Here is a 23,179-nt window from a genome sequence, read left to right on the forward strand (position 1 = left end):
AACTTGACTTCTTTGAGTAAGCATGGAGAGTGGGTATGATTTTATCAAGGCGTTCATCAGTGGAAGGTAGATTACTTCTATAACTCCAACAAATATAAAAACAAAGAACCATATATGACAAAGACAAACCATTTAAACTAGAGATTTTCTTTAATTAAATAATCCATAGTCAGTTCCCATGACATTTTAATTCCTCAACCAGTCCAGAGATTCCATCCAGGGTGCCTTGGCAAATCATCAGGGGAGCTGGCTGCAGCAAATGATTAAATTCCAATTCATTTGTCAGAAAATTATTTAATTACAAATAAAGTGACATATAGTGACCGGCAGATCAATTACTTTCTCTTCCATGAGAGGGCGGTAGGTACAATAAACTATATCTACCTGTTCCCATTCATACGACCGAATAAATCAGGCCTTCCGGCAACTAAGTAAGATTTGTGTTCCATTAAACAAGCCGCACTGGGTAAATTTGTACGAAAATTGAGACAAGATTATAATTTCTATATTCATACTTTTTGTAACATTCTTGTTTGGTGGCCTGAGATTTTTCTCCTGTAATATGTGTGCCTTGGCTCAATAAAGGTTGGGAAACACTGACCTAGTCGACTGTTGTGGTGGTTTAGTGTGCATATCGAAGCTGACTGACCTGCATGGCAGGACAGGCGGAGCCCACCTCCCCACAACAGAATTGTCAATATAAGCAGGACTTTCCTCAGTCCACTTTTAACCCACAACATTTTTTAACATGTACACATTCTACACTCAAGGAGCTTTTCAATCAAATACGTTTTGGATTGAATTGAACAGAAAGTAAAAAGAACCCCCCACCCGTTCTGAACCCTCCCCCTCTAAAAACAAAATAAAAATAAATAAAATCAATCAAATCAGACCTCCTGGAATGGCTCCAATCCGCAGTTTATCCAAAGTATACAGTAAAGGAAATCATATTGCCGCAGCTTTTTACAATCCAATTTCTTCCAGTCCACTGAACACCACCTTTTTTTACTTAACAAAAACTTCATGTGATGTTTGCTCAATGATTCAAAAAGTGAAAAACAAAAACATATACAAGGTTAGATTATTCACATCAATCTAACCTGCATATTTACATTTTGGGGTGAAGATCTGATTGGTGTGGAAAAGGGGGAAAACAAGGTGTTGAAAGTACTCTACTTCAGTCCCTACATCACAAAGATTCCTGGCGCTCTCAAAAGTATGAGGAAGAAGATCTAACTGGTGGAAGAAAAGAAAAAAAAAAAAAAAAAAAGGAAAACAAAAAGTTGCTAAAATGACAGAGAGGCCCATTTACAGATTTGGACAGCAGGAAAGGAACAAAAACATTTAGGAAGGAGCGCGTGAACTATCAACTTCACTTGATACCAGGGCTCGAAAGAAGACCATGACTAGTACTTTTGAGAGGTTCACAGGTAGCTTTGGGGTGTGCTGAACGTATCTGAATTGGATCCTTTCAGTTCCAAGTGCCAACAACTACTCCCTGGAAGTTGAGGCAGAAATGCGTCTACATAAGTGCACATAAGAACTGTAATGTTAATGTTAAGTAAGTGCGGTCAAACCTAAGAATAAGTGTTGACTATGTATTAAACATGATGTTTATATCTACTATATAGCGTGAGTACATCGCCGTTTCAGTCCAGACAATAAGGGTTGCTTGTGCATGACATGAATTACATCAAATGCTACTGATGGACGTAGAACTTTTTTTTCTTCCTGGTATTTTTCATTTTTGTAACAAATCCACACACGACATGACATGTAAGGTTTGAGTCAGTGGCGTCCCAAAAATGAGCAGCTCAAAGTCAAAGTCATTGTTAAACCCCGGCCACTCCAACCCCTGTCACCTCCCAACACACACACGCACAAGCACACACACCCTTTTGTCCATTCAGGGTGTGGTGTATGTGCTGGTGTCCTTGCCAAAGTTGTAGTACTCCTCCATGTCGTCCATGTTGGCAGTGGTCAGCTTGGTGAGGTTTTGCGAGCCGCTATTGTCCATGTTGTCGCCGGATGTGAAGCTGAAGTTCTGGCCTTCATACTCTGCCTGGCTCTCCATTTCAGGAAGTACTTCTGCATAATAGACGGGGGAAAATGTACTTTGATTATATTTGAATTTAAGGGTTAGGGTTAGTTTCCCCCACCCCCCCAAAAAAAAACAAAAAAAACAAAGAATGAGTACTTCAAATGCCTCTAAAATCCTACCAATAAAAGACATTTGTGATAAAACAATCGACTGATGAAGTACATGACCGATTCTACTGCCCACACTGCTCTTCTCACCAATAATTTTCAAATTGCGCAATTTCAACCTCTTGATGTCTTAGAATTTTGGCCTGTACGAGCAGTTTTAGGGAATGTATTAGACTGACTAGAAGATGAAACAAACACATTGAGGAGAACGTTGAGAAATAATGAAGTTATTAAGTTATACTGTTTTACTCGATTTCAATGTGTTTTTTGGCCAGACGTTTAATGTGCTTTATCATAACATAACAAGGACATTTTTCCAAAACAAACACAAAACACAATTCTTGGTGCAATGCACTCAGGTTGAAGTTGCCATTCCAACTAGACTCAGCATTTGGGGAATCTTGCCATGTTGCTACTTTAGATAGTACAATATTAGGTTAGGCGAACCCCCGCATATTCACGGTTACGCATTTGCAAATTGACAATTTACTATATTGTTATTTTTTGGGGAACCTATCGTCGCACAATTTGGTGGTTTTCTGCTCAAGTCAAAGCACTAACAGTATTGCTTTGCCACCATCTTGGTGCCGAGTAACCATGTTGAAGGGAGTTGAGGATCATCATTTAGAAGAAAAAAAAACTAGTGCTTTGCCGCCACGTTGTAGTAATGAAAGGCAATTACAATACGGTAGTAGCCGTTTTAGCGGCTGTGCCAAACAACCAACTGTTGAGTTCCGCAAGGTGTCCGTGCCATCAAACCCAAAACACCCGATTGGCGATCAACTGACGTCAAGCTACAATCGCCCGGCGACAATTATGACAAGTAAACTCGACGCTCACCTTGTCCTTCAGGCGACACATCCATGCCATGCTTGACCTTCATGTGCCTGCTTAGGTTCCCCTTCAGATTGAACTTGCTGGTACAGTAGGGACACTTGAAGGGCTTACTGCCAGCGTGCAGATGCATGTGGCCCAGCAGGTTGTACATTCTGTTGAAAGACTTGCCACACACCTGCAAACGGAGCACAACAATTCAAAATCTTACTACAAGCCATGTTACTGAGCCACGACGTGTCACCCTGCTGGGCAGATACCGGCCTTGCATTTGAAGGGTTTGACGGGCAGGTGGACGATCATGTGGGTCTTGAGCGTCTGCTTCTGGATGAAGCTCTTGAAGCACACGTGACACTGGAAGGGCCTCACGCTGTTGTGGATCAGCATGTGCCTCTTCAGGTTGGCTGACAGCGTGAACTCACGTGAGCACACTTCGCACTTGTGCCCTTTCATGCCCTGCAAAAGGCCCCGGAAAATGTTGCATTCGTCATGTGACGCGCTGGGTTAAAATAAGGAGCTGACTTGAGGAGTATAACACAAACAATATCAACTAGGTTGTACAAAGACAAAGTCACATAGTGGCTGACTCCTCCATCCTAGCGTATCAACGAGCAGAACAGATGTCCAGGGTGGGCTTAAATTAAGCACACACTTTCAAATAACTATTTAAGGTTGAGCGAAAGGAAATGCGACTGTATAAACAGAAGGAACAAAGCAAGTAAGCGTGGAAGAACGAAGGCGTGAAGAAAAGGATGTATGAAAGAAAGGAAATAAAGAAGGGTGCTCAGAAGAGAGGAAGGCTCTATGAAGAGAAGGAAGGATGACAGGAGGATGGCACACACGCAAATGCACAAACACAGAAACTTGAAACTTAACCATTCTTTAAAACCTCAATCTTGGCCTGAAATCATGACTGGTACTTAAACTCGAACTACACACCTGAATCCAGGCTAGAAACCCTAACTTGAAACTCTAACCCTGACTTGTGACAATGCCTTGAAACCCTACTTTCAAATCATAAATTAAGAGTTTATCTCAGAAGGCATGTTGAAATTGAGGCAATGCGGAATTTCATTGGTGCTGTGTGTTGCAGCATTCTGGAAAGCATTCAGGAATGTTGCAATAGAGGAGGACATTTCAAATTTTTTTTTTTGTCTCAGCTGTGACACTACTACTGGATAGGTACCAAAACGGCCTCTGTTGGTTTATCAAAAACATAACCTGCCTCACGCTTGACCAAGGTAACCCGGAAAGTAAAACACTAGGTTGATGCCTTCTTTCCCCACCAGAGGGAGCGCACAAGTTGCAATCCAATATTGTACAATGAGTGTGAATTCATATACAGTGAACCCAGCCTCAGTAAGAGCATTTTTTTCTCTTTTTCTGAGGAACCTATCCCCAGCGTCCTGCTGAAAACGTTTTTCGTGCCCTATCTGAAACGCCCCGAGTTGCCACAAGGTGGCGCCAAACCAGTCTAAATTGGAAGTTAGAACAGTAATTGATCCAAGAAAGTATGTTGAAGTGAGGCATCTCAGCTAAAAGGGGAAGTCATTCAAAAATTCTTGACAAGAATACGTTCTATGCGGCTAAGTCTAAACACGGTATTCTAATTAACATTGTGATTGTGGAATAAGAATTAAGCAGAAAAATCCACCGGTTTTTATCCCTCTCAGGCACAGATATGAATGCAACAACGATGCCGCTTACTCGTCATAGCAAGAGGTGAAAGCCACTGGCGGCCATCTTACGTTGCCATTCGCAATGTGCACCTAACTTGAATGCCTATATTTCTCCGTGGCATTTTCACATTATTTTCTGTCCCCACGGCAACAATTGCAGTGTATGGCGTACCGTTGTACCGATACGTCAAAGAGAAGCGCTACATGCGCATTTCATCAAAAGAATGCAATTACAAACGTTCTCTTAGAAGGTATGTCTCTGAACGCTACTCAAAGATTCATCTGCATTGTTTTAAAAACCATTAACGATGAAATTGAAAGCAAAGCCCATCAGGAAAAAAAAATAGCTGCAAAATATAACCTCTGGCTGCAAAATATAACCTTTGTCTGTCACGATTCATGAGACTGAGATAATATACTCTGAAAGCTCAATGCAGAGTGAAGTTTGCTTATTGAGGGACTCATTACGCCATACAGGGATCCTAGCGTAAATGGCACTGATAACAGTGTTTTCGTGAAAAACAAAAAACAGAAGTTGTCAGTAACAACGGCAACGTAAGATGGCTGACCTCTGTGGTCAGCCGCGAGAGTCCAATGGTTAGTCCAATCATACATACGGTAAGTCTGTGATCTCTATTTTGCCCAGAAAACAGGTGAGCCGTGATTGGTCGTTACCTTATGGGTGAGCGAGTGCTGGCGTAGGTGGTGCAGCTGCACAAACTCCAAGCCACACTGGGAGCAGGTGTAGGGTCTGGGGCTCTGGTGCTTCAGCAGGTGGTTCTGGAGCTGACTACGGTAGGCGAAGGACTTGTTGCACTCGGTGCACTGGAAGGTGTGGGGCCCTTGGTGGCTGGTCTGATGGCGCTTGAGGTGGGCGTAGGTGGGGAACTCCAGGCCGCACTGCGAGCATACGTGGCAACGGCCGCGCTCGTGCTTGACCTCGTGCGCCCGCAGCTCGCTGGGGTAGGCGAAGCCGCGGCGGCAGAAGCGGCAGCTGTACGGCTTGACATCGGTGTGCTGCAGCATGTGGCGCTTCAGGTGGCTGGTCTGCGTGAAGCCTTTCTTGCACACTGTGCACTTGTGAGGCCGCGTGCCCTGGTGGGTCAGCAGGTGAGTCTGGAGGTGGCTGGGCTGCTTGAAGAGCTTGCCGCAGTGGGGGCACGCGTGCGGCTTGATGCCGTTGTGGCCCAAGATGTGCGTGACCAGGTTGTACTTGGACGTGTACGACTTGTCGCACATGCGGCACTTCCAGCGCTTCAGGCCGTCGCCCACGTCCACGCAGTACGACTCGTCGATCTGGATGTTGATGTCCAGGCGGTCCACTCGGCGGCCGCCGTGTCGCCGGGGGGGCTGCGGAGGCTGAGGCTGCTGGTGCTGCCCCCCTCCGCCTCCGCCGCCGCCGCCGCCACTCCCGTCCGTCCACATCATGTTTTGGCTGCCGTCTTCGTACTCGGCCCCCATGGACATTTCGCCCGAGTCGTAGCTTCCCACTTCGCTCGTCTGGAAGTAGCTGCTGATGGCTTCATCTTGTTGGCTGGACTTCATTATATTGTTGCCCTGGTGATCTACCTCCTCCTCACCCTCGCGGGCGCCTCGACCGTGGCTCCCCAGGGGGCGCGGGCCCTGCAGTCCTCTGTGGTCCGCTCCTCGGTGGGCCACTTGCGTGGCTGGTGGAGGGTGCACGTGGGTGCCGATTTGCTGCTGGTTAGATGCTTCCCGCTCACACTCGGAACAGTTCTTGTTGGTTCCTCTCAGGGTGGCCGGGTCCACTTGAACCAAACCCCCCCTGGGAGCCATATTGTTAAGCATGTGGACGCATGAGGTCATGACAGAGTTCACCACTTCCCCTTTGATGTGAGACACGGTGCCGTCACCACCCTGAAGGGCGTGGCGATCGGGCACCACCATTTTCACGTCAGGGTGCTGAGGCGGCCCCTGCTGCCACCTTCTCTGACTGCAGCTCGGTTGCATCTGTCCGTCCTCCGCCAAGTTGTCCCCGAGGTAATCTCCGTTGGCGCCGATAAGCTGGTCCGCGTACTCGTAGTCCACTCCGTCTACTGGAGGCGCGGGCGACTCTTTGGGCTCGCCGGTGTAGAAGCCGTTGGGTGCGATGGTTGCGCCGAAGACTTCATTCTGGGAGATGAGACCTAGCACGGCAGCCTGGGCCAAGGACAGCACAACTACTGGATCTGTTTGTGTGCCTGTGTCCACCAGCCTGGCCATTACCTTGGGCTCACATCTACCCAGGCGCCGGCTCGCCTCCTCCTGCAATCACACAGACGCAGACGCTCAGTCATGACAGTTTTGTGGGTACGAACGATGTGCAACGAACTGGTTTGCGCCGCGTCCAGTGTGCAAAGTAAGGAATTGTTCTCTTTTACTGTTTTTCCTTTGATTGTAATATATTGTTTTTACCTACAAGTGTACTGTACATTCATCCATTTTTATTCAGCTTACTCTGTTCAAGGTTGGCAGGGGCGGTGGGGGAGGACGGGGGGAAACTAAAGATTTTGCAGTGTTTGCAAAAAAATTAATAATCATGAGAACAACAATATATATTAGGGGTGTAACGGTACGCTAAATCACGTTTTGGTTCGTTTTTTTGGAAACTTCGGTTCAGCATCAGACACTCTTAATAATAATAATAATAAAAAAATAGTAATAATAATAATTAGAAAAAACTCTTGTCCCCATGTGAAAAGGAAATTCATGACTTAAGTTGTTAAATTCAAAGGTTTGATATTGATACTGGTTAAAAAAAAATATCCGTGTGAGAAATCTATAATGTTCATAAAAAGTCAAAGGTTATAAAGGTAAAATTCATAAGATCTAGATGAATTCATTCAAATAATAACCGGTAGTTCCTTCATTTATACCAGGGGGTGTCGAAATATTTTCTTCCAGGGGAAACATCCAGATAACGTTTCCCGGATGAAAGATTGCGAGGAGACTTGCATGTGGTGAGAAGCTTTTTATTAGATACTTTCTTTGTTTTATTTTACTGTATTTATTATGTTAATAGAAAATGAATACTTTGATTTGGGCAACGAGGAGATTGTATTCCTAGCTGATTTTTTTTTTTTTTACTTTTGTCTTGCTCTCTGTGATGGGAAGACAAACTTAATGATATCGATAACTTTGTTAGTGTTGCTGCGATTGCAATTATACAGTAATACGACAATGTTATCAAGATGTGTCTGTGGTTTGATTTATTCATTTACTTATTTTGCTTTGTGCACCTCAATTTTCAGTTGTCCAACTGAAATGTGTTAATCGTTCGGTCTTGGAAATTAAGCCAAGGGTTTTAGAAAAGAAATTAATTAGTCAAAAAAAACATTGCTAAAGTGTTTGAACCCCACACACTCATCTGTTGCTACGGGGAGCAGAGAAAAGAACATTCAACTAGTTGAAGTCACGCTCTAAATATCAATGTGGAGTAGCCAAGCTGACAAGTCTGTGGAACCTGTAACTTAAACTCACATTCACACCATCAATGAGTGGGAATTGTACCCACGATGCCTGCACCATAATCATGTGAGTGTACCACTAGACTATCACTGACTTTTTTCTGTTATTGTTTTAACATTAACTATTTCAAATGTATGCCCTAGAAGTGTTTTTCACTTAAATATTTGTTGTACTTTATTATTGTGTTCACAGGTAAAGCTTATCCTGGCTTGGGATAGGCAGTGGTTGGCTATTGGTGAATTGCCAGAGAATCAAACCTATGCAGTCTGTGAGTGTTCCAACTTATTTGTCAAATTGCTGGAAAACAGTGGGTGTTAGCATGTCTGCCTCAAAGTTTTGAAGTTTAGGGTTCAAACCGCAGCCTTCCTGTGTGGAGTTGGCCTGTTCACCCCATGTTTGTGTGTTTTTTCTCTCCAGATATTCCAGTTTCCTCCCGCATTCCAAAAAGATGTTGGGTTAAGTCTTGAAATTGTTACGTTTGTGTGAATGTCAATGTGAATGATTCCTGTCCACATTTCCAAGTGGTGCAATGGATCATCATTGATGAAAAAAATCCCCGCTGACTTGCCCGAAGTCAGCTCGGATAGGCTCGGTCTCCCAGACGAGTGAGTGCAAAGCGCTATAGAAAATGGATGGGTGGCTCATGTCGGTGTCACAGAAACGGAGCTCGGTCTTAAACCGAGGATCCCCTGTCTCATACTTCCATCTGTACAGCTCAACTGAATGCATGCGCTGAATAGCGTGGTAGTAATTGGACATATCACCCTTCTCTTATTGGTTGCAAGGATGTAAACAGGAAGAAGGTTTGCTCTAGTTTGGGTGTAATCCTATCACCGTTTTTTGCACTTGGCTGCGGTGAAAACAAGCTGGGGCTCATTCAAGTAAACAATAGAAATGAAGACATGCATACAGTAGACATTTATTGTAGCACCAATACATGACAAGACAGCCTCTATTCTGTACTGCATATAGACACTACCACTAAAACCAGCCAATCTTTCAACTGAGACGCCATCCCCGATCCAGCATGCTCACCATGTGTTTTATATGTGTGTGTGTGTGTGTGTGTGTGTGTGTTGAGGGGGATTAGATGACCCACCAAGCTACACTAATCAATAAACAGCATATGAGGGAAGGAAGGGTGATTAAGATAAAAACAATGAAAAAAAATGTAATAAAAAGATAACAAAATGGATGGAGAGGAAAGAGAGAGAAGAGAGGAAGAAAGAGAGAAAGCAGACAGTGGAAAAAATGATAGAAAAGGAAGAGAGATAAGGAGAGAGAAGGGGGGGAAGGGCAGAGAGAGTGAGGGAAAAGAGGAGGATGAGAGCCATGAAAGATACAGAATGTAGTGAGACAGTAAGGGAAGAGGGAGGATGATTAAGACAACAACAACAAAAAAAACAAGCAGACTGAAAGAAAGCCCTGCTTGAGGACCAATCGGAAACAAACTTTGATAGCACCTCAGTAAAGAAAAAGCAACCATTTGCAGCCACTCCAAACTCACCACAATCCTTCTGCTGTGAGGCTTCAGGTGCTTTAAGGATCTCATCCCTGAGAGCGAGCGTACAGAGTGAGATGAGGCTCGCCCGCTATTTATACGTCAAGGCAAAAAGGGAGGCGGGACCTGTTTGGGCCTGCCTCCCTTCAGCCCGGCCAAACAAACAAGCCGGCCGTGTTTAAAAACCAAACAAAAAGTACGAGTAAAGCCTCACGAATGCTCGCCCAGGTGCGCCGTCTGTATTGCGAGCAGCCATCATGCATCGGTGTGGAAATGTGTTGGGAGGGCGCGGAAAAATGGGAGAGAGGCAGATACTGTCAGGTGACTGACACGTGGAAGAGCAAATGAAAGATGAAGGGGAGAGGGAAAAGACAGAGGGAGGGGGCAGGAAGAGATGGGGGATGGGAGGAGGGGAGCAGGATGTGCGAGAAGAAAATGAAGAAAAAAAAAAGAAGACGAGAGGGAAGACTCCTGCCATCGCACCTAATTCATGATCGCCAACTGTCAGCCAAATAAGGTAGAGGAGGAAGAAAAGGGTGTTAAAACTGCTCAGTAGTGCCAACTGTAGGCCAAGGTGTTGGTGTTTATCCTGCCAGTGATGAGAGCTGGACCACAGCAAAAGGCTTCAAACAAACAAGCTGTGAGTCTCACGGGGAAAGACATAAGCTGGACAATTAATTAGGTACACGGACAATCTAATGAGATGCTCCCTAAGAGCTATACTGAAACATATATATGAGATTGCAGGACTTCAGATTTTTTGGTGTAGTCGTCCAAATTACATATTAACTGTAACGTCAGTCTGTCTGGTGTGTGAATTCCCAAAGTGACCAGTACGCGCGGAAGAAGAGACGACATCACTCACAAATGTAGTGTAGGGTGGGGTTTACACAAGTAAATATGGCCCAGTGTGTAGGGGCTCGTCTTTTTAAGAATCTCATATCTAGAGAGGAGTGATGTGGGAGGAGGTAGAAATATTTTTTTAGGATATGAGGAGAGGCCTTTTGATCTCCGCATTTCATGGAGTCGTTTCAGCTTCAGAAAACAGGTGAGCCGTGTTTGGTCGTTATCTGAGCCTTGAGGGTCTGTGATGTCATTTTCAGTTGACAGAAGTGACGAAATGGCCGCCCCCTGAGATGGCTAAAAACCTAATAATAGTAATCATATTGCCTTGTTTGAGATAGTGGGCCTGCATAGAACATATTCTTGAAAAAAAAATGTTTGGGTTGACCTCCTCTTTAGGTAGGAGGAAATCAAATTTCGAGCCCTAGGACTTGCCCAAAATAGATGCTTAAAATCAAAACTTCCTGTTCAATGTTTGGCATGGGTCCTTGAGACTTGATCATGCATTCAGGAGGGATGCGCCGATCGATCGGGCACCGATCATGATCGGCTGATTTTCGTGAAAAATTACATGATCGGAATATTAGATCAAAGCCTTTTTTGCCGATCAAAAAATCCGATCACCCACAGCTCATGCTCCGCAGCCGACAGTCCAGTGCGTGCAGTGTTGTTTTTGTCAGAATTACGTCAATAATATGGCTGCTTTTTTTTCCAGATAATATTGCATAATAGCAGTCACCATAAATAAATGGAAAAATATACAGATATTGTGATCAGAATCGTATCGGTATCGGCCGATATCACTCATGCGTGATCGGTATTGGTATCGGTGTCATAAAACCCTGATTGGAACATCCATAGCATTCAGTTATAATAGACCTGTCCAACGACTTTAGTAACAACTGATCAAACTGGTGTCGGGAGCAATTTTTTCCTACAATTTCACCAGGACACATGCGCTTGCAAAAAAAAAAAAAAAGGCAATTCCTTTGTCCAAAGAAAAACTCAGGTATTTTCTAAGCCTTTGCACTGCCTGTTGCTCCAGCCCGAATCAAATAGCTAACCTGTATACTGCAAAGTGTTTACTAGATGTGGGCCTCTTTGACAATAACGCTCCAATAGCCCCCGCCCCATTCCCATGTCAAAGGTACCAACACGCAATGGGGAGCTCAAAGTCAACCAACAGGACTCCAACAGAAAGCCAGGACCGTGTTAAGTTTAACATCTGATGCTCACATTCTCCCACTTGTTGTGTTAAAAGCCACTGAACCAACAAGTACTTTATCCGTTACGCTGGCGTGACATTATCAAATTATCTAATGGTAGGGCGCCGTGTTAAAGCGCAAACAGTTGGGGGAATGTCCTCCTGTGCTGTGTTCTGCATGAAAGGCAGAGGCACATAAGCAAGTCAATTTCGGCTTTAGTGTTACAACAACTCTGCGTGACTGAGGTTTGATGTGAAGAGATTTGCCTCCGAGGCACATGCAAAAATCTCTCACCTGAGTTAAGGGTGAGTACACAATTAGTTTTTTTAATTTCAATTTTAAAACCAGTTAACTTCTTCTGTTAATAATGTGAAAGGCAAAGAGCACAAAGTCAACTGCCTTCATTAAGCCTTCCTCTTATGTTACTTGAAACATGGGCTTTACGGCTTTATGATGGTGACATTCTGACCGTGGAATGGATTCGGTCATAGGCGGATTCCAAGGTTCCAATGTAATTTACAAAATGAGAGAGACCTGTAGGCCAAAAGGGGAAGTGCAATTCAGAAGAAAACATTTTGAGAGCTTGACAATTGTCTGGTCTCTGCAACAAGGCTTCAGACGCCTGTATCAGATCATCCTATAGGTCAGGTTAATCATTGAGATGATGACGCATCTGGAGATTAATTGAGGCATTTTTCCCAGAGATCAGGTTGGTGAAATCGGGCCACGCGAAGCCCCTCGAGATCAGCTCTACACCCTGTGGGCAATGGAGTTCATGCTGGTTCAAGCTTGACATTTTAGGACTCCGAGACCTCACAGAATCCATCTCTTGCTCTCTCTACAGCAGGCACTTTTACCACACCGCTTCCTTGCTGGCAGGCCATGTACATGTCACATTCCCGATCACACGTACGCCACAACATTTACACAACCAATAGCTCGGCATTCTCTTCAACTAAGCACCACAAGCTAAACCACACAAAATGTTACACTCCTCTCACCAGATGTTTGGAGAATAATTTCATTGTTTATTAAAGTCAGGGTTTGACATTAATGGTAGCCCAGTGGCCCGTGGCCAGTAAGCTGGTGTCTCAGGCCACCACACAACTTCAAGCGCCGGCCCGAACTAACAGACAAATGAACGAAATAGCTCAAAAGTAATTTTTTGTAATTTTTTTTTTTTTTTTTTTGCTTCAGACCGACTTCTATGACCAAAACAACCCGTCAGAAGCAGGATGTGATGATGCAAGAAATACCAATGTGATAAATCAGGGTTAGCCTAATGTCGCGAGCCAGAGCTGGGCATTCCGCCTACCCAACGGACCAGTCCATCTATCCCCCTATGACGGATGCCCATTTTGCAGGCGATAAACAATGAACTTGAAACAATGAAAAAAAAAGACGGACTAAGCATAAGCGGAAGTGTATCCCCGCCTATTTATGTAATTGTCTATAACCTGACAATGACTACGTTTACATGCAGTCAAGATTCGGGTTAAGGCCAAAATTCCTATTTCTGAAACATTTGGAAAAATACGTTTACATGCGTGAGTGAACAGAGGTACGCCCACATTTGAATAAACCGAATGATACGGCGACGCACGGACGTCGTGACGCAAATAGACGTCATTTCCGCTTGTTACTTGCTACCGTCAATAAAAAATATTATATTCGTGTCACTCACACACTACAATTACAATGTCCCATCACTGGTGAGCTATTTTTAGAACAGGGCTGCAGGCTATTCATTTGCTACTTGGGGGCTACCTATGCCTATGCAGGTGAACCACGTTGATGACCTCTGAAGTAGATGATGCACGTGGCAATTAAATTAGTCACAGTGTCAAGTAGAGGAGTGGCACTTATTTGAGGAGATACAATATGAAAATCACAAATGGTGTCTTTTGCACAAATCTAGTGTGAGCGTGATGTGGCAGTAATTGCCTTTTTGGGGGAGTGTGTGGCCACTGGGGTTTTACACATGCAAGCAGCTTGTGAAGTGACACGGATTAAAAATAGTCAAGTGGGAATAATAATATCCCGCTTATCCTTATGTGTTAATTTTTAATAAATCATCATCAAAATGTCAAAATCAATCACAGATACGTTCATGTAATAGAACAATGCTAAAACGAAATTAAAACAACAAATAACCTAATACATACACAAAAACATGAAAATAACAAATGAATACAATTAGATAATTGTATTAGATTAATAAAAATGTAGTTTGATACTACTACTGCTAATAATAATAATAAATAATAATAATAAATAAGACAGCCCATATTGTACTCTAATTATTTATTGACCCAATAAACTATCAACTTTTGCGCTGATCATATGACAATTTTTGGGGTGAAGCAAATGTACTTATTTATGCATTCAAAGCTCTTCTAAAACACACTGGATAAAGTCTGAGTCTAATAATGGTTCCATTTGTTTGTGCTCTAGCCACTTGTTGAGTGCATATGCAAACACCAGGCAGATTTGACCATGGAGGGTTAAATAAGGACACAGATATGCACAAAACCGATAAACATTGTGTCTGAATCTTTGCATTCATCAAAAGTTTGTACTTTGAAAATCACACATTGCGGTGGTGGGGGGGTTGCAACTAACAACAGGATAGAGAGAACATGGAGGAAAGAGGAGAGAGAAAGGAGGAAGGCTGCAGAGGACAAAATGGGGGCACAATAGCAGAAGCAGGGGAAGAGAACAGATGACTGCACGGAATGAAAGAGGGATTGAAGGGGGAGGAGATAAAGAGAACAGGGCTGGGAGGGGAGAGGGAGTGAGAGAGAGAGAGAGAGAGAGAGAGAGAGAGAGAGAGAGAGAGAGAGAGAGAGGGAAAGAGAGGCGGCAGTGGGGGAAGGGAGGATGAGAGGAAGGAGAAAAAAAATCCAAAAGGAAGGAGGGAGGGTGGGAGAAGAAGTGCTGTGTTGGAGAGAAGGGTGACTCGATGGAAATGGAGCGAGAGAGGAGGGGAGAAATGAAAGAAGGGAGCTGAAAAAAGGGGGAGGGGAGAGGAAAAAGAGGAAGAGGAAAGCAAGAGAGAGAGAGAGAGAGAGAGAGAAAGAGCACAAAACAAAGCTTCACAAAAACATGGCCGCAGTGAGGGGAGGTTTGGGTGTTTGTTCTTTTCTTCAACACACATCAAAATTAATGTGTCACCTGTCACCAGGCCGGAGTGCCATTCACTGCCATGTGTTCAAAGGCTTCAAACCTTCAATGGGCACAACATTAGGTAGACAATCTAAGAGGTCCAACAAAGAGCAAAACAATTGTCTGGTTTTGATTACCACTGTCCCAGTATACCAGCTACACTAATTCCCCACCGCCAAAAAAAAAAAAATTGTTTTTAATTAAAAAAATAAAAACACCTCTCAGTGCAATAGGACAAAAGGACAACAACCACAACGCAAAAACCACCTCCACCAAGTTGCCTGAAATCAAGATGTAGTATAAATATACTGTCCCAAGATGGCAGCAAATAGCCAAAGAAACGGTCGTTCATGCTGTTAAAACAAACTTGTACAAATTATCGAATATATTTTGGATCGACTATAGGAAAATATATTCAGTAATTGATTTAGGGCTGTCAAAGTTAAAGCATTAACTATGGGTATTAATAAAAATTTGATAATGCACAAAAAAATGGACTTTGTCTTATTTACTTCCTGTAGCAGCTGACCTCTGCTCACTGTGCAGCCAAACCTAGAGGAGAGTCACTGTCGCAAAGACGGACTTTTACAAAGTTTTACTTTAAAAAGTTGCTCGACGGCTCATTGGAGAAATCCAAAATAATTTGAACATTTTCTGAAGCCAAATTCAAATACCATATTAGTTGTACGTGTTTGGTGTTTTTTTCGACTGTTATATTTGACAGGGAAAGAATCGTATTCAAGGATCAAAGAAAGCTATTAGAACAGTCTTTAAATCAATTTTTTTTCGACCCACATCAATTCCCAGATTTTACTCGTAATAGTAAATATCGGTTCCAAGCTTCATAAAAAAAATGAAAATACAATTAATCGCGATCAATTATGGAACATTTTGCGGTTAATTAGTTTAAAAATTTGAATCGCTTGACAGCACTATATTGATTATAATATTCTAAATGTGTTAAATAGGAAAATTTCACTGTAAGTCCTGAACTTCCCTTTCCTTGCCGTGTCATATTACGCCGTAATAGAGATTAGACGTAGGTGATGTAGATGTCACTTAAAACTCGTCGATGATGATTCGTGATTACTTAAGATTAAAACTGAATTCTGGTCTTAATGACCAGCTTCAAGAAACAAACTTTCCAATTTCAGGTACCCTAAGGAGTATTTCAGTATTTGTGACTCACTGGGCAGTAATGACTCGGCTCAATGCAGGTAGTGCGAGAAATTATGTTCTCACACAAACACACTAAAATGACATTGAAGAGGACACAAAGTGAGCCAAGTCAACATGATGTACAGAGGCTAAAAACATTGAATAAGGTTTTGTCGTTGGACAGTCTAATCAAGACACTGCATGCTACATAACAAGCACCAGACAAAACAAGGACTTTGCATGAACATTAACATTTCACCCAAGTGAACTATAGTAGGTTCAACCCCAGTGATGTTTTAGATTTAAGGACTGACAAAAAAAAACAAAAAAAAAAAAAATCACCAGGAAATGCTGACAAAACTAACAAAAACAGTGGGTTAGCCTGCTGTTGGTTAGCTTGGTAAGCTTCAGAGCTTATTGATTAATTTTTTTTAGCAAGTTGCTCCTTAGCCTGTTAGCTGGCTGCTGTTTAACTTCTCAGACTGTTAGTTGGTAGTTAGCCTATTCGCTTACTGTTGGTTAGCTAGTAAATTGATAGCTGGTTGGTTAGCCAGTTTAGTCTGTTAAATGGTTAGCTTAATCACTAGCTGGGTAACTTTAGCAGGTCAATTATCCTGTCATCTTACTGTTGGTGAGGTTCTGAGGTTGGTTATCAGGACTTGGACCTGGACTTGTTATCAGGTTGCTCTTTAGCCTGTTAAGCACCTACTGTTGAGTTTGTAAGACCATTCCACTGTACTGTTGGTGGTAAGCCTCTTGATTAACCTGCTAACAGCTTGATTCTTGACCTGTTCGTTGACCATTGTTTAGCTTTTGACCTGTCAGTTTGCCTATTAGACTTTTAATGGTTAGGTACACTCTTTAACTGGTAGGTTGTCCAGCTTATAAGACACTTACGTTGTAGTAGTCGTTTAGCTGTTAAGTTTGGTACCTACAGTAAATTGCTGCTAGCTGGCTCTTTGTTAGCTGTGTGATTGATCTTCTAGTACTTTTGATTTTAATTGCCATATTGTTACATGCCAACCAAAAATTTTCTTGTTAACAAAACATGACAATTCAGTGAGCTATACCGAATAGCAAGGCTGACGCTCCATTATTAGTGGATTTCCCTTCATTTTTTCCTTTTAATAATGAGACAGTTTCGTTCAAGTTGGATGCTGTAGCCTTTATTTCACTTTGAGGGCTTCCCTAGCACTCATTAAATAGTAGCGGGTGCTCAGCATGGTTGGAACACATAGGGTCGACACATTAGTGTTCTTTGCTTCCAGATTCATCAGCCTCTGTCTTTTTTTTTTCTTTAACCCTGCCTGCAGCGGATCAGAGCACTGCACTGCAATGTGCTGACACAATCATCAGCTATTCTAAACCTCTTAGCATGGCTACGTTCCCACACAATGATAAAGAAAGGGCTGGGTAAATATAAAAAAAACATTCATCCATTTATTCATTCTCACCCTACAGTTGTTTGCATGTAACCTTTATTCGTGTAGAAGTCTTGACAAGGTCGGTTTCTGTTTGTTACCAATATTACAATAAAATCCTGATGTTTTTACTATTTATCACTGCTGGACATCAAGCACCATGACATTGGAATAGACAGCACTCATATATATTGATTAGGACTTAATAAAACTTAATTCAAGTCACAATCCTCAGTCACTACATGGTGATTAAACCTTGGAGCCTTTTAATATATTCTATTAACACTACAAACAAGGCGCTCTGGTTAATGTCAATAAAACAAAAGTCTGTATTATTCATTAGAATAACGGCCATCTTTTCACCAAGCTGTTCCAATTCGCTGTTGTATTTTTCAGATACGTTACAGACCGAGCTGGCATTTCTACTGGGGTGAGCGTTAGCTGCGACAGCTGTGTTAAGATGGTGAAATCATAGCATACCAGGGAGACAATAAGAAGTCCAATTGAATCAATAAAATAAACACGACAGTGTACAGTGTTTCGTACACTGAAAATGTTCTTCTCTTTGTAACCCAAGAGGGCGGGTAATTTTCTCTCGACCAATCAACCAACAGAATTGTGGTGTGCGCCACCCTCTAGTGGTGTACTGAAGCATACCTCTACAACTGCAAACCCAATGTACAGGGTACTAAGTAGGACTGGGAAAAAAAATATTGTTTTGTGATGTATCGTGATACTTTTTGTGCCAATACCTAGTATCGATATGTCAAAGTATCGATACCTTCGATATCTTATGTATTGTTCTCATAACGTACGTTCTATAACGTACTTTTGGAACATTTGAGGTCCTTAAAGTTGAGCTTTGTGATTAGTTTTATTTATCTTTTTCATTTTTTCTATCTTGCATTTCTTTGTGTCTGTAACAGTTTATGCACTTTTCAATCGTGACACTTGAATAAATGTCAAATGGCACTGAAGTTAAAACTTTGAAAACACATGTTTCAGTTTTTTTTGTATATATTTTTAGTATATTTAAGTATCGCAATACGTATTGGATCACAACCCGAGTATCGGGATCAGTATCGGATTGGGACAAAAGTGTAAAGTAAAGAGTCGATAGTTAATATTTTTTGGAACCCTTAAAATTTCAATGCGAAAAAATGTACACCTTATTAAATACAGATGGGAATAATCATTTTGGTTTTGGAAGCACAACAACATACAGTCAGCTACATCCACGCTATGGCACAACTTGGCCAGGCTTCATTATTCTCCTCAATATTGGACTTTATGGAAGCATGAATTTAGAATATGCATGGACATTTTCCAACTCCGTTAAAACTTTTATTTTTTTATTTTTACATAATTGGTGAATGAAGTTTATTCAAATGGTGTTCGACACAGAAGTGTGCCACTTTGTGGGAACGCTGCTTACGTGCCACCGTGACAAGGCTGTGCATCACTTTTAATATAGCAGCCAGTTAATTAATATTTAGCCAGCAGCCATCAAACAGTTTAATGTTATCATCAGTCTTGACTGTATTAAAGCATTGTAGACACTCAAAACCAGAGCTGCAGCCACTTAAATGAGTTTGGAGGTGAACTCTATGAATACAAAAGCATCAGGCTGCCTGGCAAACTATTCAAGCACTTGATGTGGGCAATGAAATGCGAGCTTCCTGACCACTGCTTTCAGTGATGGCGATGGTGGCTGATGCCCCGCACCCCTCCTTTGGGCACTGATAGAGTGGATGAAAGTCAAAGTGGCATCCAAAATGGGTCACTTTGGCAACCAGTACAAAATGTGCAGCATGAAGGAACATCTGCACTCTGCTGATACCAGAGTGACATTTTAATACCACCATCCGTGACTCATAGACGGACAGGAAGAAAAAGAAACAGTGTACTTTTGTTTAACTGCAGCCACTCAGTTACAAGCACAGCTGAAGCAGGGTGCACAAATACTGATAATCAGGTCGGATTTTAGCATTTTTCTTCTCTTCTGTTAAAAGTCAGCTAAGGCCTGATTGTCAGATGTCTCTAATGGTTATCCTGAGCTATTGTCCTGTGGGGGGTTTGGAGTGCTTTTTTTCCCCTCATTTGAGGACATCACACACAGTAACACACATGCCAATGTATTCACGTGTGTGGTCTCTATCACATTGTGATAATATTAGAAATCGCTACACGCGTACCCCGCTTAACAAACAGCATAAACAAGACAGGTGAAAATAAGATGACCACAAGGTATACTCACAGAGTATACTCATCAATCAACTCAATCAGGGCTGCAGCTATCAAATGTTTTGGTATTCGGATATCCTGCTGAAAATTGTATTGAGTAATCTGGTATTCGAATTAAAAAGTATATATATTTTTGCTTGGTTATAAATACAGACGAAAAAAACACATTTCCACTTAATAATGAACAACCAACCGGTTTCCATTTTTTAGATCATGTTTGGATATCGTTACATCCCTAGTTTAAATCCCGCTTGTTAGTTTTCATCACATTTATTCAAGCTCATCACGTTTTTATTTAGTCAAGTTTTAGTTGTATATAAGTCAGGAATATTAGTCTTTATTTGAGTCCAAGAAAACAATTTTATTCGTCTAGTTTGTCAACAAAACTGTCAACATTTTAGTCAGGACATTTTCTTTCCCCAAAAACGGAGTATTTGTAAAAACTACATTTACCAAGCCATTTCAAACTCATACTTAAAACATAATTATTCTATTTCATGTAGAAATAACTGCAGGTATTTTTTATGCTTTCATACAATTATTTATAGTAATATGGATGCCAAATCAAATCAAATGTCCTTGTGATTGTTATGTGAAGACAATCATTTTGTCACCAAATAAATACATTGGAATGCAATGTCCGATGGCAACACGACAAACCTGTTCAATCACTTGCAGAGACAGCACCCAAAAAACTACGCCGACAGCCAAAGCAAACGGAGATCAGACACATGGTAACCAGAGGCAGCCGCTGGCTCCAAGCTAACACAACCCACGGTAATACAGTCATTCAACAAGGGCACTCCATATGAAAAAACAAGCAAGCAGTGTAAAGACCTGAGGCAGTGACTCATTACCGTGCTGAAGACATGATTCCCATTAAAACAGTGGAAAAAGAGGGCTTTAAAAGACTCTTCAAAGTACTAGACCCGCGTTACGAGCTGTGGTTTTATCTTTACGTTGTTACCTGTTATGTTTACATTCACTGCACATTTTGATAAAAAATGTCACTATTCAAATTAAAACCTCTTTTTTTTTTTCTTTTAGGCTTTTTTTGTTGTTACATTAAGTTTTATATGTTTAACGTGAGGAAAATGGTCAAAAATGTGCAAATTAGTCCAAAAATTGTGTGAAAAATGAATCATGATAAAATCATGATCGTGATTTTATTTTTTAAAAATTGTGATATGATATTTTTGCGGTTAAGTTTTTTGAAATCCCCAAACTCTGGCAATTTTACTTACTTTAATACTACATTTAGGCTATTTCATGCATGAAAATGTAGGTTAAAGTTGTTTATATTAAGTGTGCTGTTTTCTTTTATTTTATCTAGATTAACTGTTTTAGTTCATTTTAGTTTTTTGTTTGTTTTGTTTTTCGCGCAAGAACTTGCCACCTAACCTAGTGTTATTTTTTCCTTAAAACGCGCAAGAACTTGGTCAAGAGAGTGGTAATCGACGCCAATAAATCATATATTAATTTCCGTCTCGTCGTTGCTTGTAAACTATAGGTCGATAGATTTTAGCCAATAGGTTTTCGGCTTGTTTTTATTAGTCCACAAAAACGCATACGGATTGAGTCCCACTTATTGTTTATTAATGGAGGTTTTAGTTTCATCTAGTCTAGTTTTCGTCTGGTGAAAAATGTGCATTAATTAAAATATTTTCGTCTAATTTTCATCAATGAAATTAACACTACTACACATTATGCTAACACGTCTCAAAGCAGTGTCCTGCATATGATAATATCAATGGCAGATGGGGAGCCATGATACAATTACTAATAATAGCTACGTTAGTGTAAATTCAAATTTAACAAGGGGGTACAGAAGGACTATATTCCCTTTTCCACTGCACAGTACCTACCAAATTTGTAATACCTGGTCATCATGCTGAGCTGATACCATGTTACTTGACAAGAAACGATGAAATAAACACAAATGCTAATGTTAGTATCCACCGTTCTTGTGCGTATAGCTCTGGATACTCTAGTATTACTGTATACTCCTCTTTACTGTAGCGGTTCGTTTTCTAGCTGTCCCCAGTGTCCCGTCAGATAAAATGTATCCTAACCAAGATGCAAATATAGGAGACCGTTGGTTGTTCCTTGGCGTGGTAGCTCATTCAGACTGATGCATTCAATGCCGCAGTTTTTTTTGCTGTTACACATCTTAACTAGTTTGAAAGCTGGTACGGTGTTTACTGGGTTACGACGCCGATACCCAAATGTTTAGCAAGTCGGAATAGCCAGTAGGTTTATGACGAAAGGGGTAAGTGCGGTGGAACCTGAGCATGCTTTCTTGTCTTGCGTGATGAGTGTCTTTTGCACAAACTAGTTTAGAACCTAGAGACCACAAATGTCAGGACTATAAACCAAGTAGCCCTGTACTTTGCAGGTGAAAGGCAACACTATGTCTTTACACTAAGATACAATACACATCTGTTCCCTCTCATGCTAAATATCGGACTACATTGTAACTGTTTGTGCCTATTTCAGGCTCCTAGCATAAACATCTTCTATCAAGTGCACAAAAGTGAATGGTACCACCCCAGCGTCAAGCCTCAGTGCCCCTATAAGCACGATTGGTGTACTTTTAAATTAAATAATGCTACTAATCTACTACACGAGAAAAGCAAACAATAGAGCATGAACTTAGTACAGTACAAGCCGGGGCCTGTGTGTGAAGCATCCCGGTGTTGCGAGGCAGGGATGGGCAGAGGCGAGCTAATATGGCCTGGTAGCCCCGGCTTGTGCTCCAGCATGCGGCTCGTACACCCACTCTCTCCCTCCCTCGTCTCCGTCTGTTTTTGGCACGGCACAACGTACACAAATACAACAAAAAATGCAATGCAGGCGACGTTTGGCCAATTGTCGTTCAGCTACGCCACTTGTTTGAAGCACAAAACATAAAGAAGCGACTGCGGAAGAGATGTGGTGGTCATCCCCCAAGCGGGGAAACGAACCAAGTTAACCGTTGAAGCAGTCCGAGCAAACACTTTTGTAACAGAGCACCTTGCTTCTATGTTCGGGCGGAAGAAAACGCGTAAACATGGCTGCTCACCTGGTTCCAAAACGGGTTTATGGTGGCGACGAGACTGGTGGTGGTTTTTGAGCGGAACGAAGAAGAAGCGATTGGAACGACGGACGGCGGCCGTTGTGTGAAGCAGGAGGGAGGGAGGAAAGCAAGAGAAGAAGGGGAGAGGAGCTGACGCGATGAATAAACAAGAGCGCTTCCTCCTTTCTCGCCCCAAAAACAATATGCTAAAGTGACGATGAATGAAAATTATCTACCGCGTTTGTAAATGTCAACATAATCCGTAGATCTGTTTTTTTAATTGTCTCTCACACTATTTGCACTGTAGTATAATACTCAAATAGGCGTAAATATGTTTTTTTCAGATGAGACATTTAATTATAGCGTTCTATTTAATGTAAATGGCAGCCAGTGTTACA

General features: G+C 41.9%; 1 protein-coding gene across 2 annotated transcripts; it reads right to left on the reverse strand.

Annotated features, from left to right (window-relative positions):
- Window positions 1–131: 131 nt before the first annotated feature.
- On the reverse strand, window positions 132–22,969 carry znf710b (zinc finger protein 710b). Of its 2 annotated transcripts, none has more exons than XM_086024857.1 (5): window positions 22,788–22,969; window positions 5,397–6,986; window positions 3,307–3,498; window positions 3,049–3,220; window positions 132–2,088 (listed from the first exon to the last, which is right to left on the reverse strand). In XM_086024857.1, the coding sequence occupies exons 2-5, from the start codon at window positions 6,942–6,944 to the stop codon at window positions 1,907–1,909; spliced, it is 2,094 nt and encodes a 697-aa protein (XP_085880983.1). In that variant the 5' UTR covers window positions 6,945–6,986; window positions 22,788–22,969; the 3' UTR covers window positions 132–1,906. The 2 variants fall into 2 exon arrangements, with proteins under 2 accessions (XP_085880983.1, XP_085880982.1); XM_086024856.1 differs by lacking the exon at window positions 22,788–22,969 and adding an exon at window positions 9,697–9,796.
- Window positions 22,970–23,179: the final 210 nt, after the last annotated feature.

This window comes from Filicampus tigris, chromosome 3 (assembly GCF_054856515.1).
Source record: "Filicampus tigris isolate MCC_2025a chromosome 3, RoL_Ftig_1.0, whole genome shotgun sequence".
NCBI lineage: Eukaryota > Metazoa > Chordata > Actinopteri > Syngnathiformes > Syngnathidae > Filicampus > Filicampus tigris.

Coding starts and splice junctions, on each gene's coding strand:
- znf710b (XM_086024856.1), bottom strand. CDS start 9,741: ATGAGATCCTTAAAGCACCTGAAGCCTCACAGCAGAAGGATTGTG. Junction 6,987..9,696: donor CTCACAGCAGAAGGATTGTG/GTGAGTTTGGAG, acceptor GTGTGATTGCAG/GAGGAGGCGAGCCGGCGCCT. Junction 3,221..3,306: donor TCAAACCCTTCAAATGCAAG/GCCGGTATCTGC, acceptor CTCCGTTTGCAG/GTGTGTGGCAAGTCTTTCAA.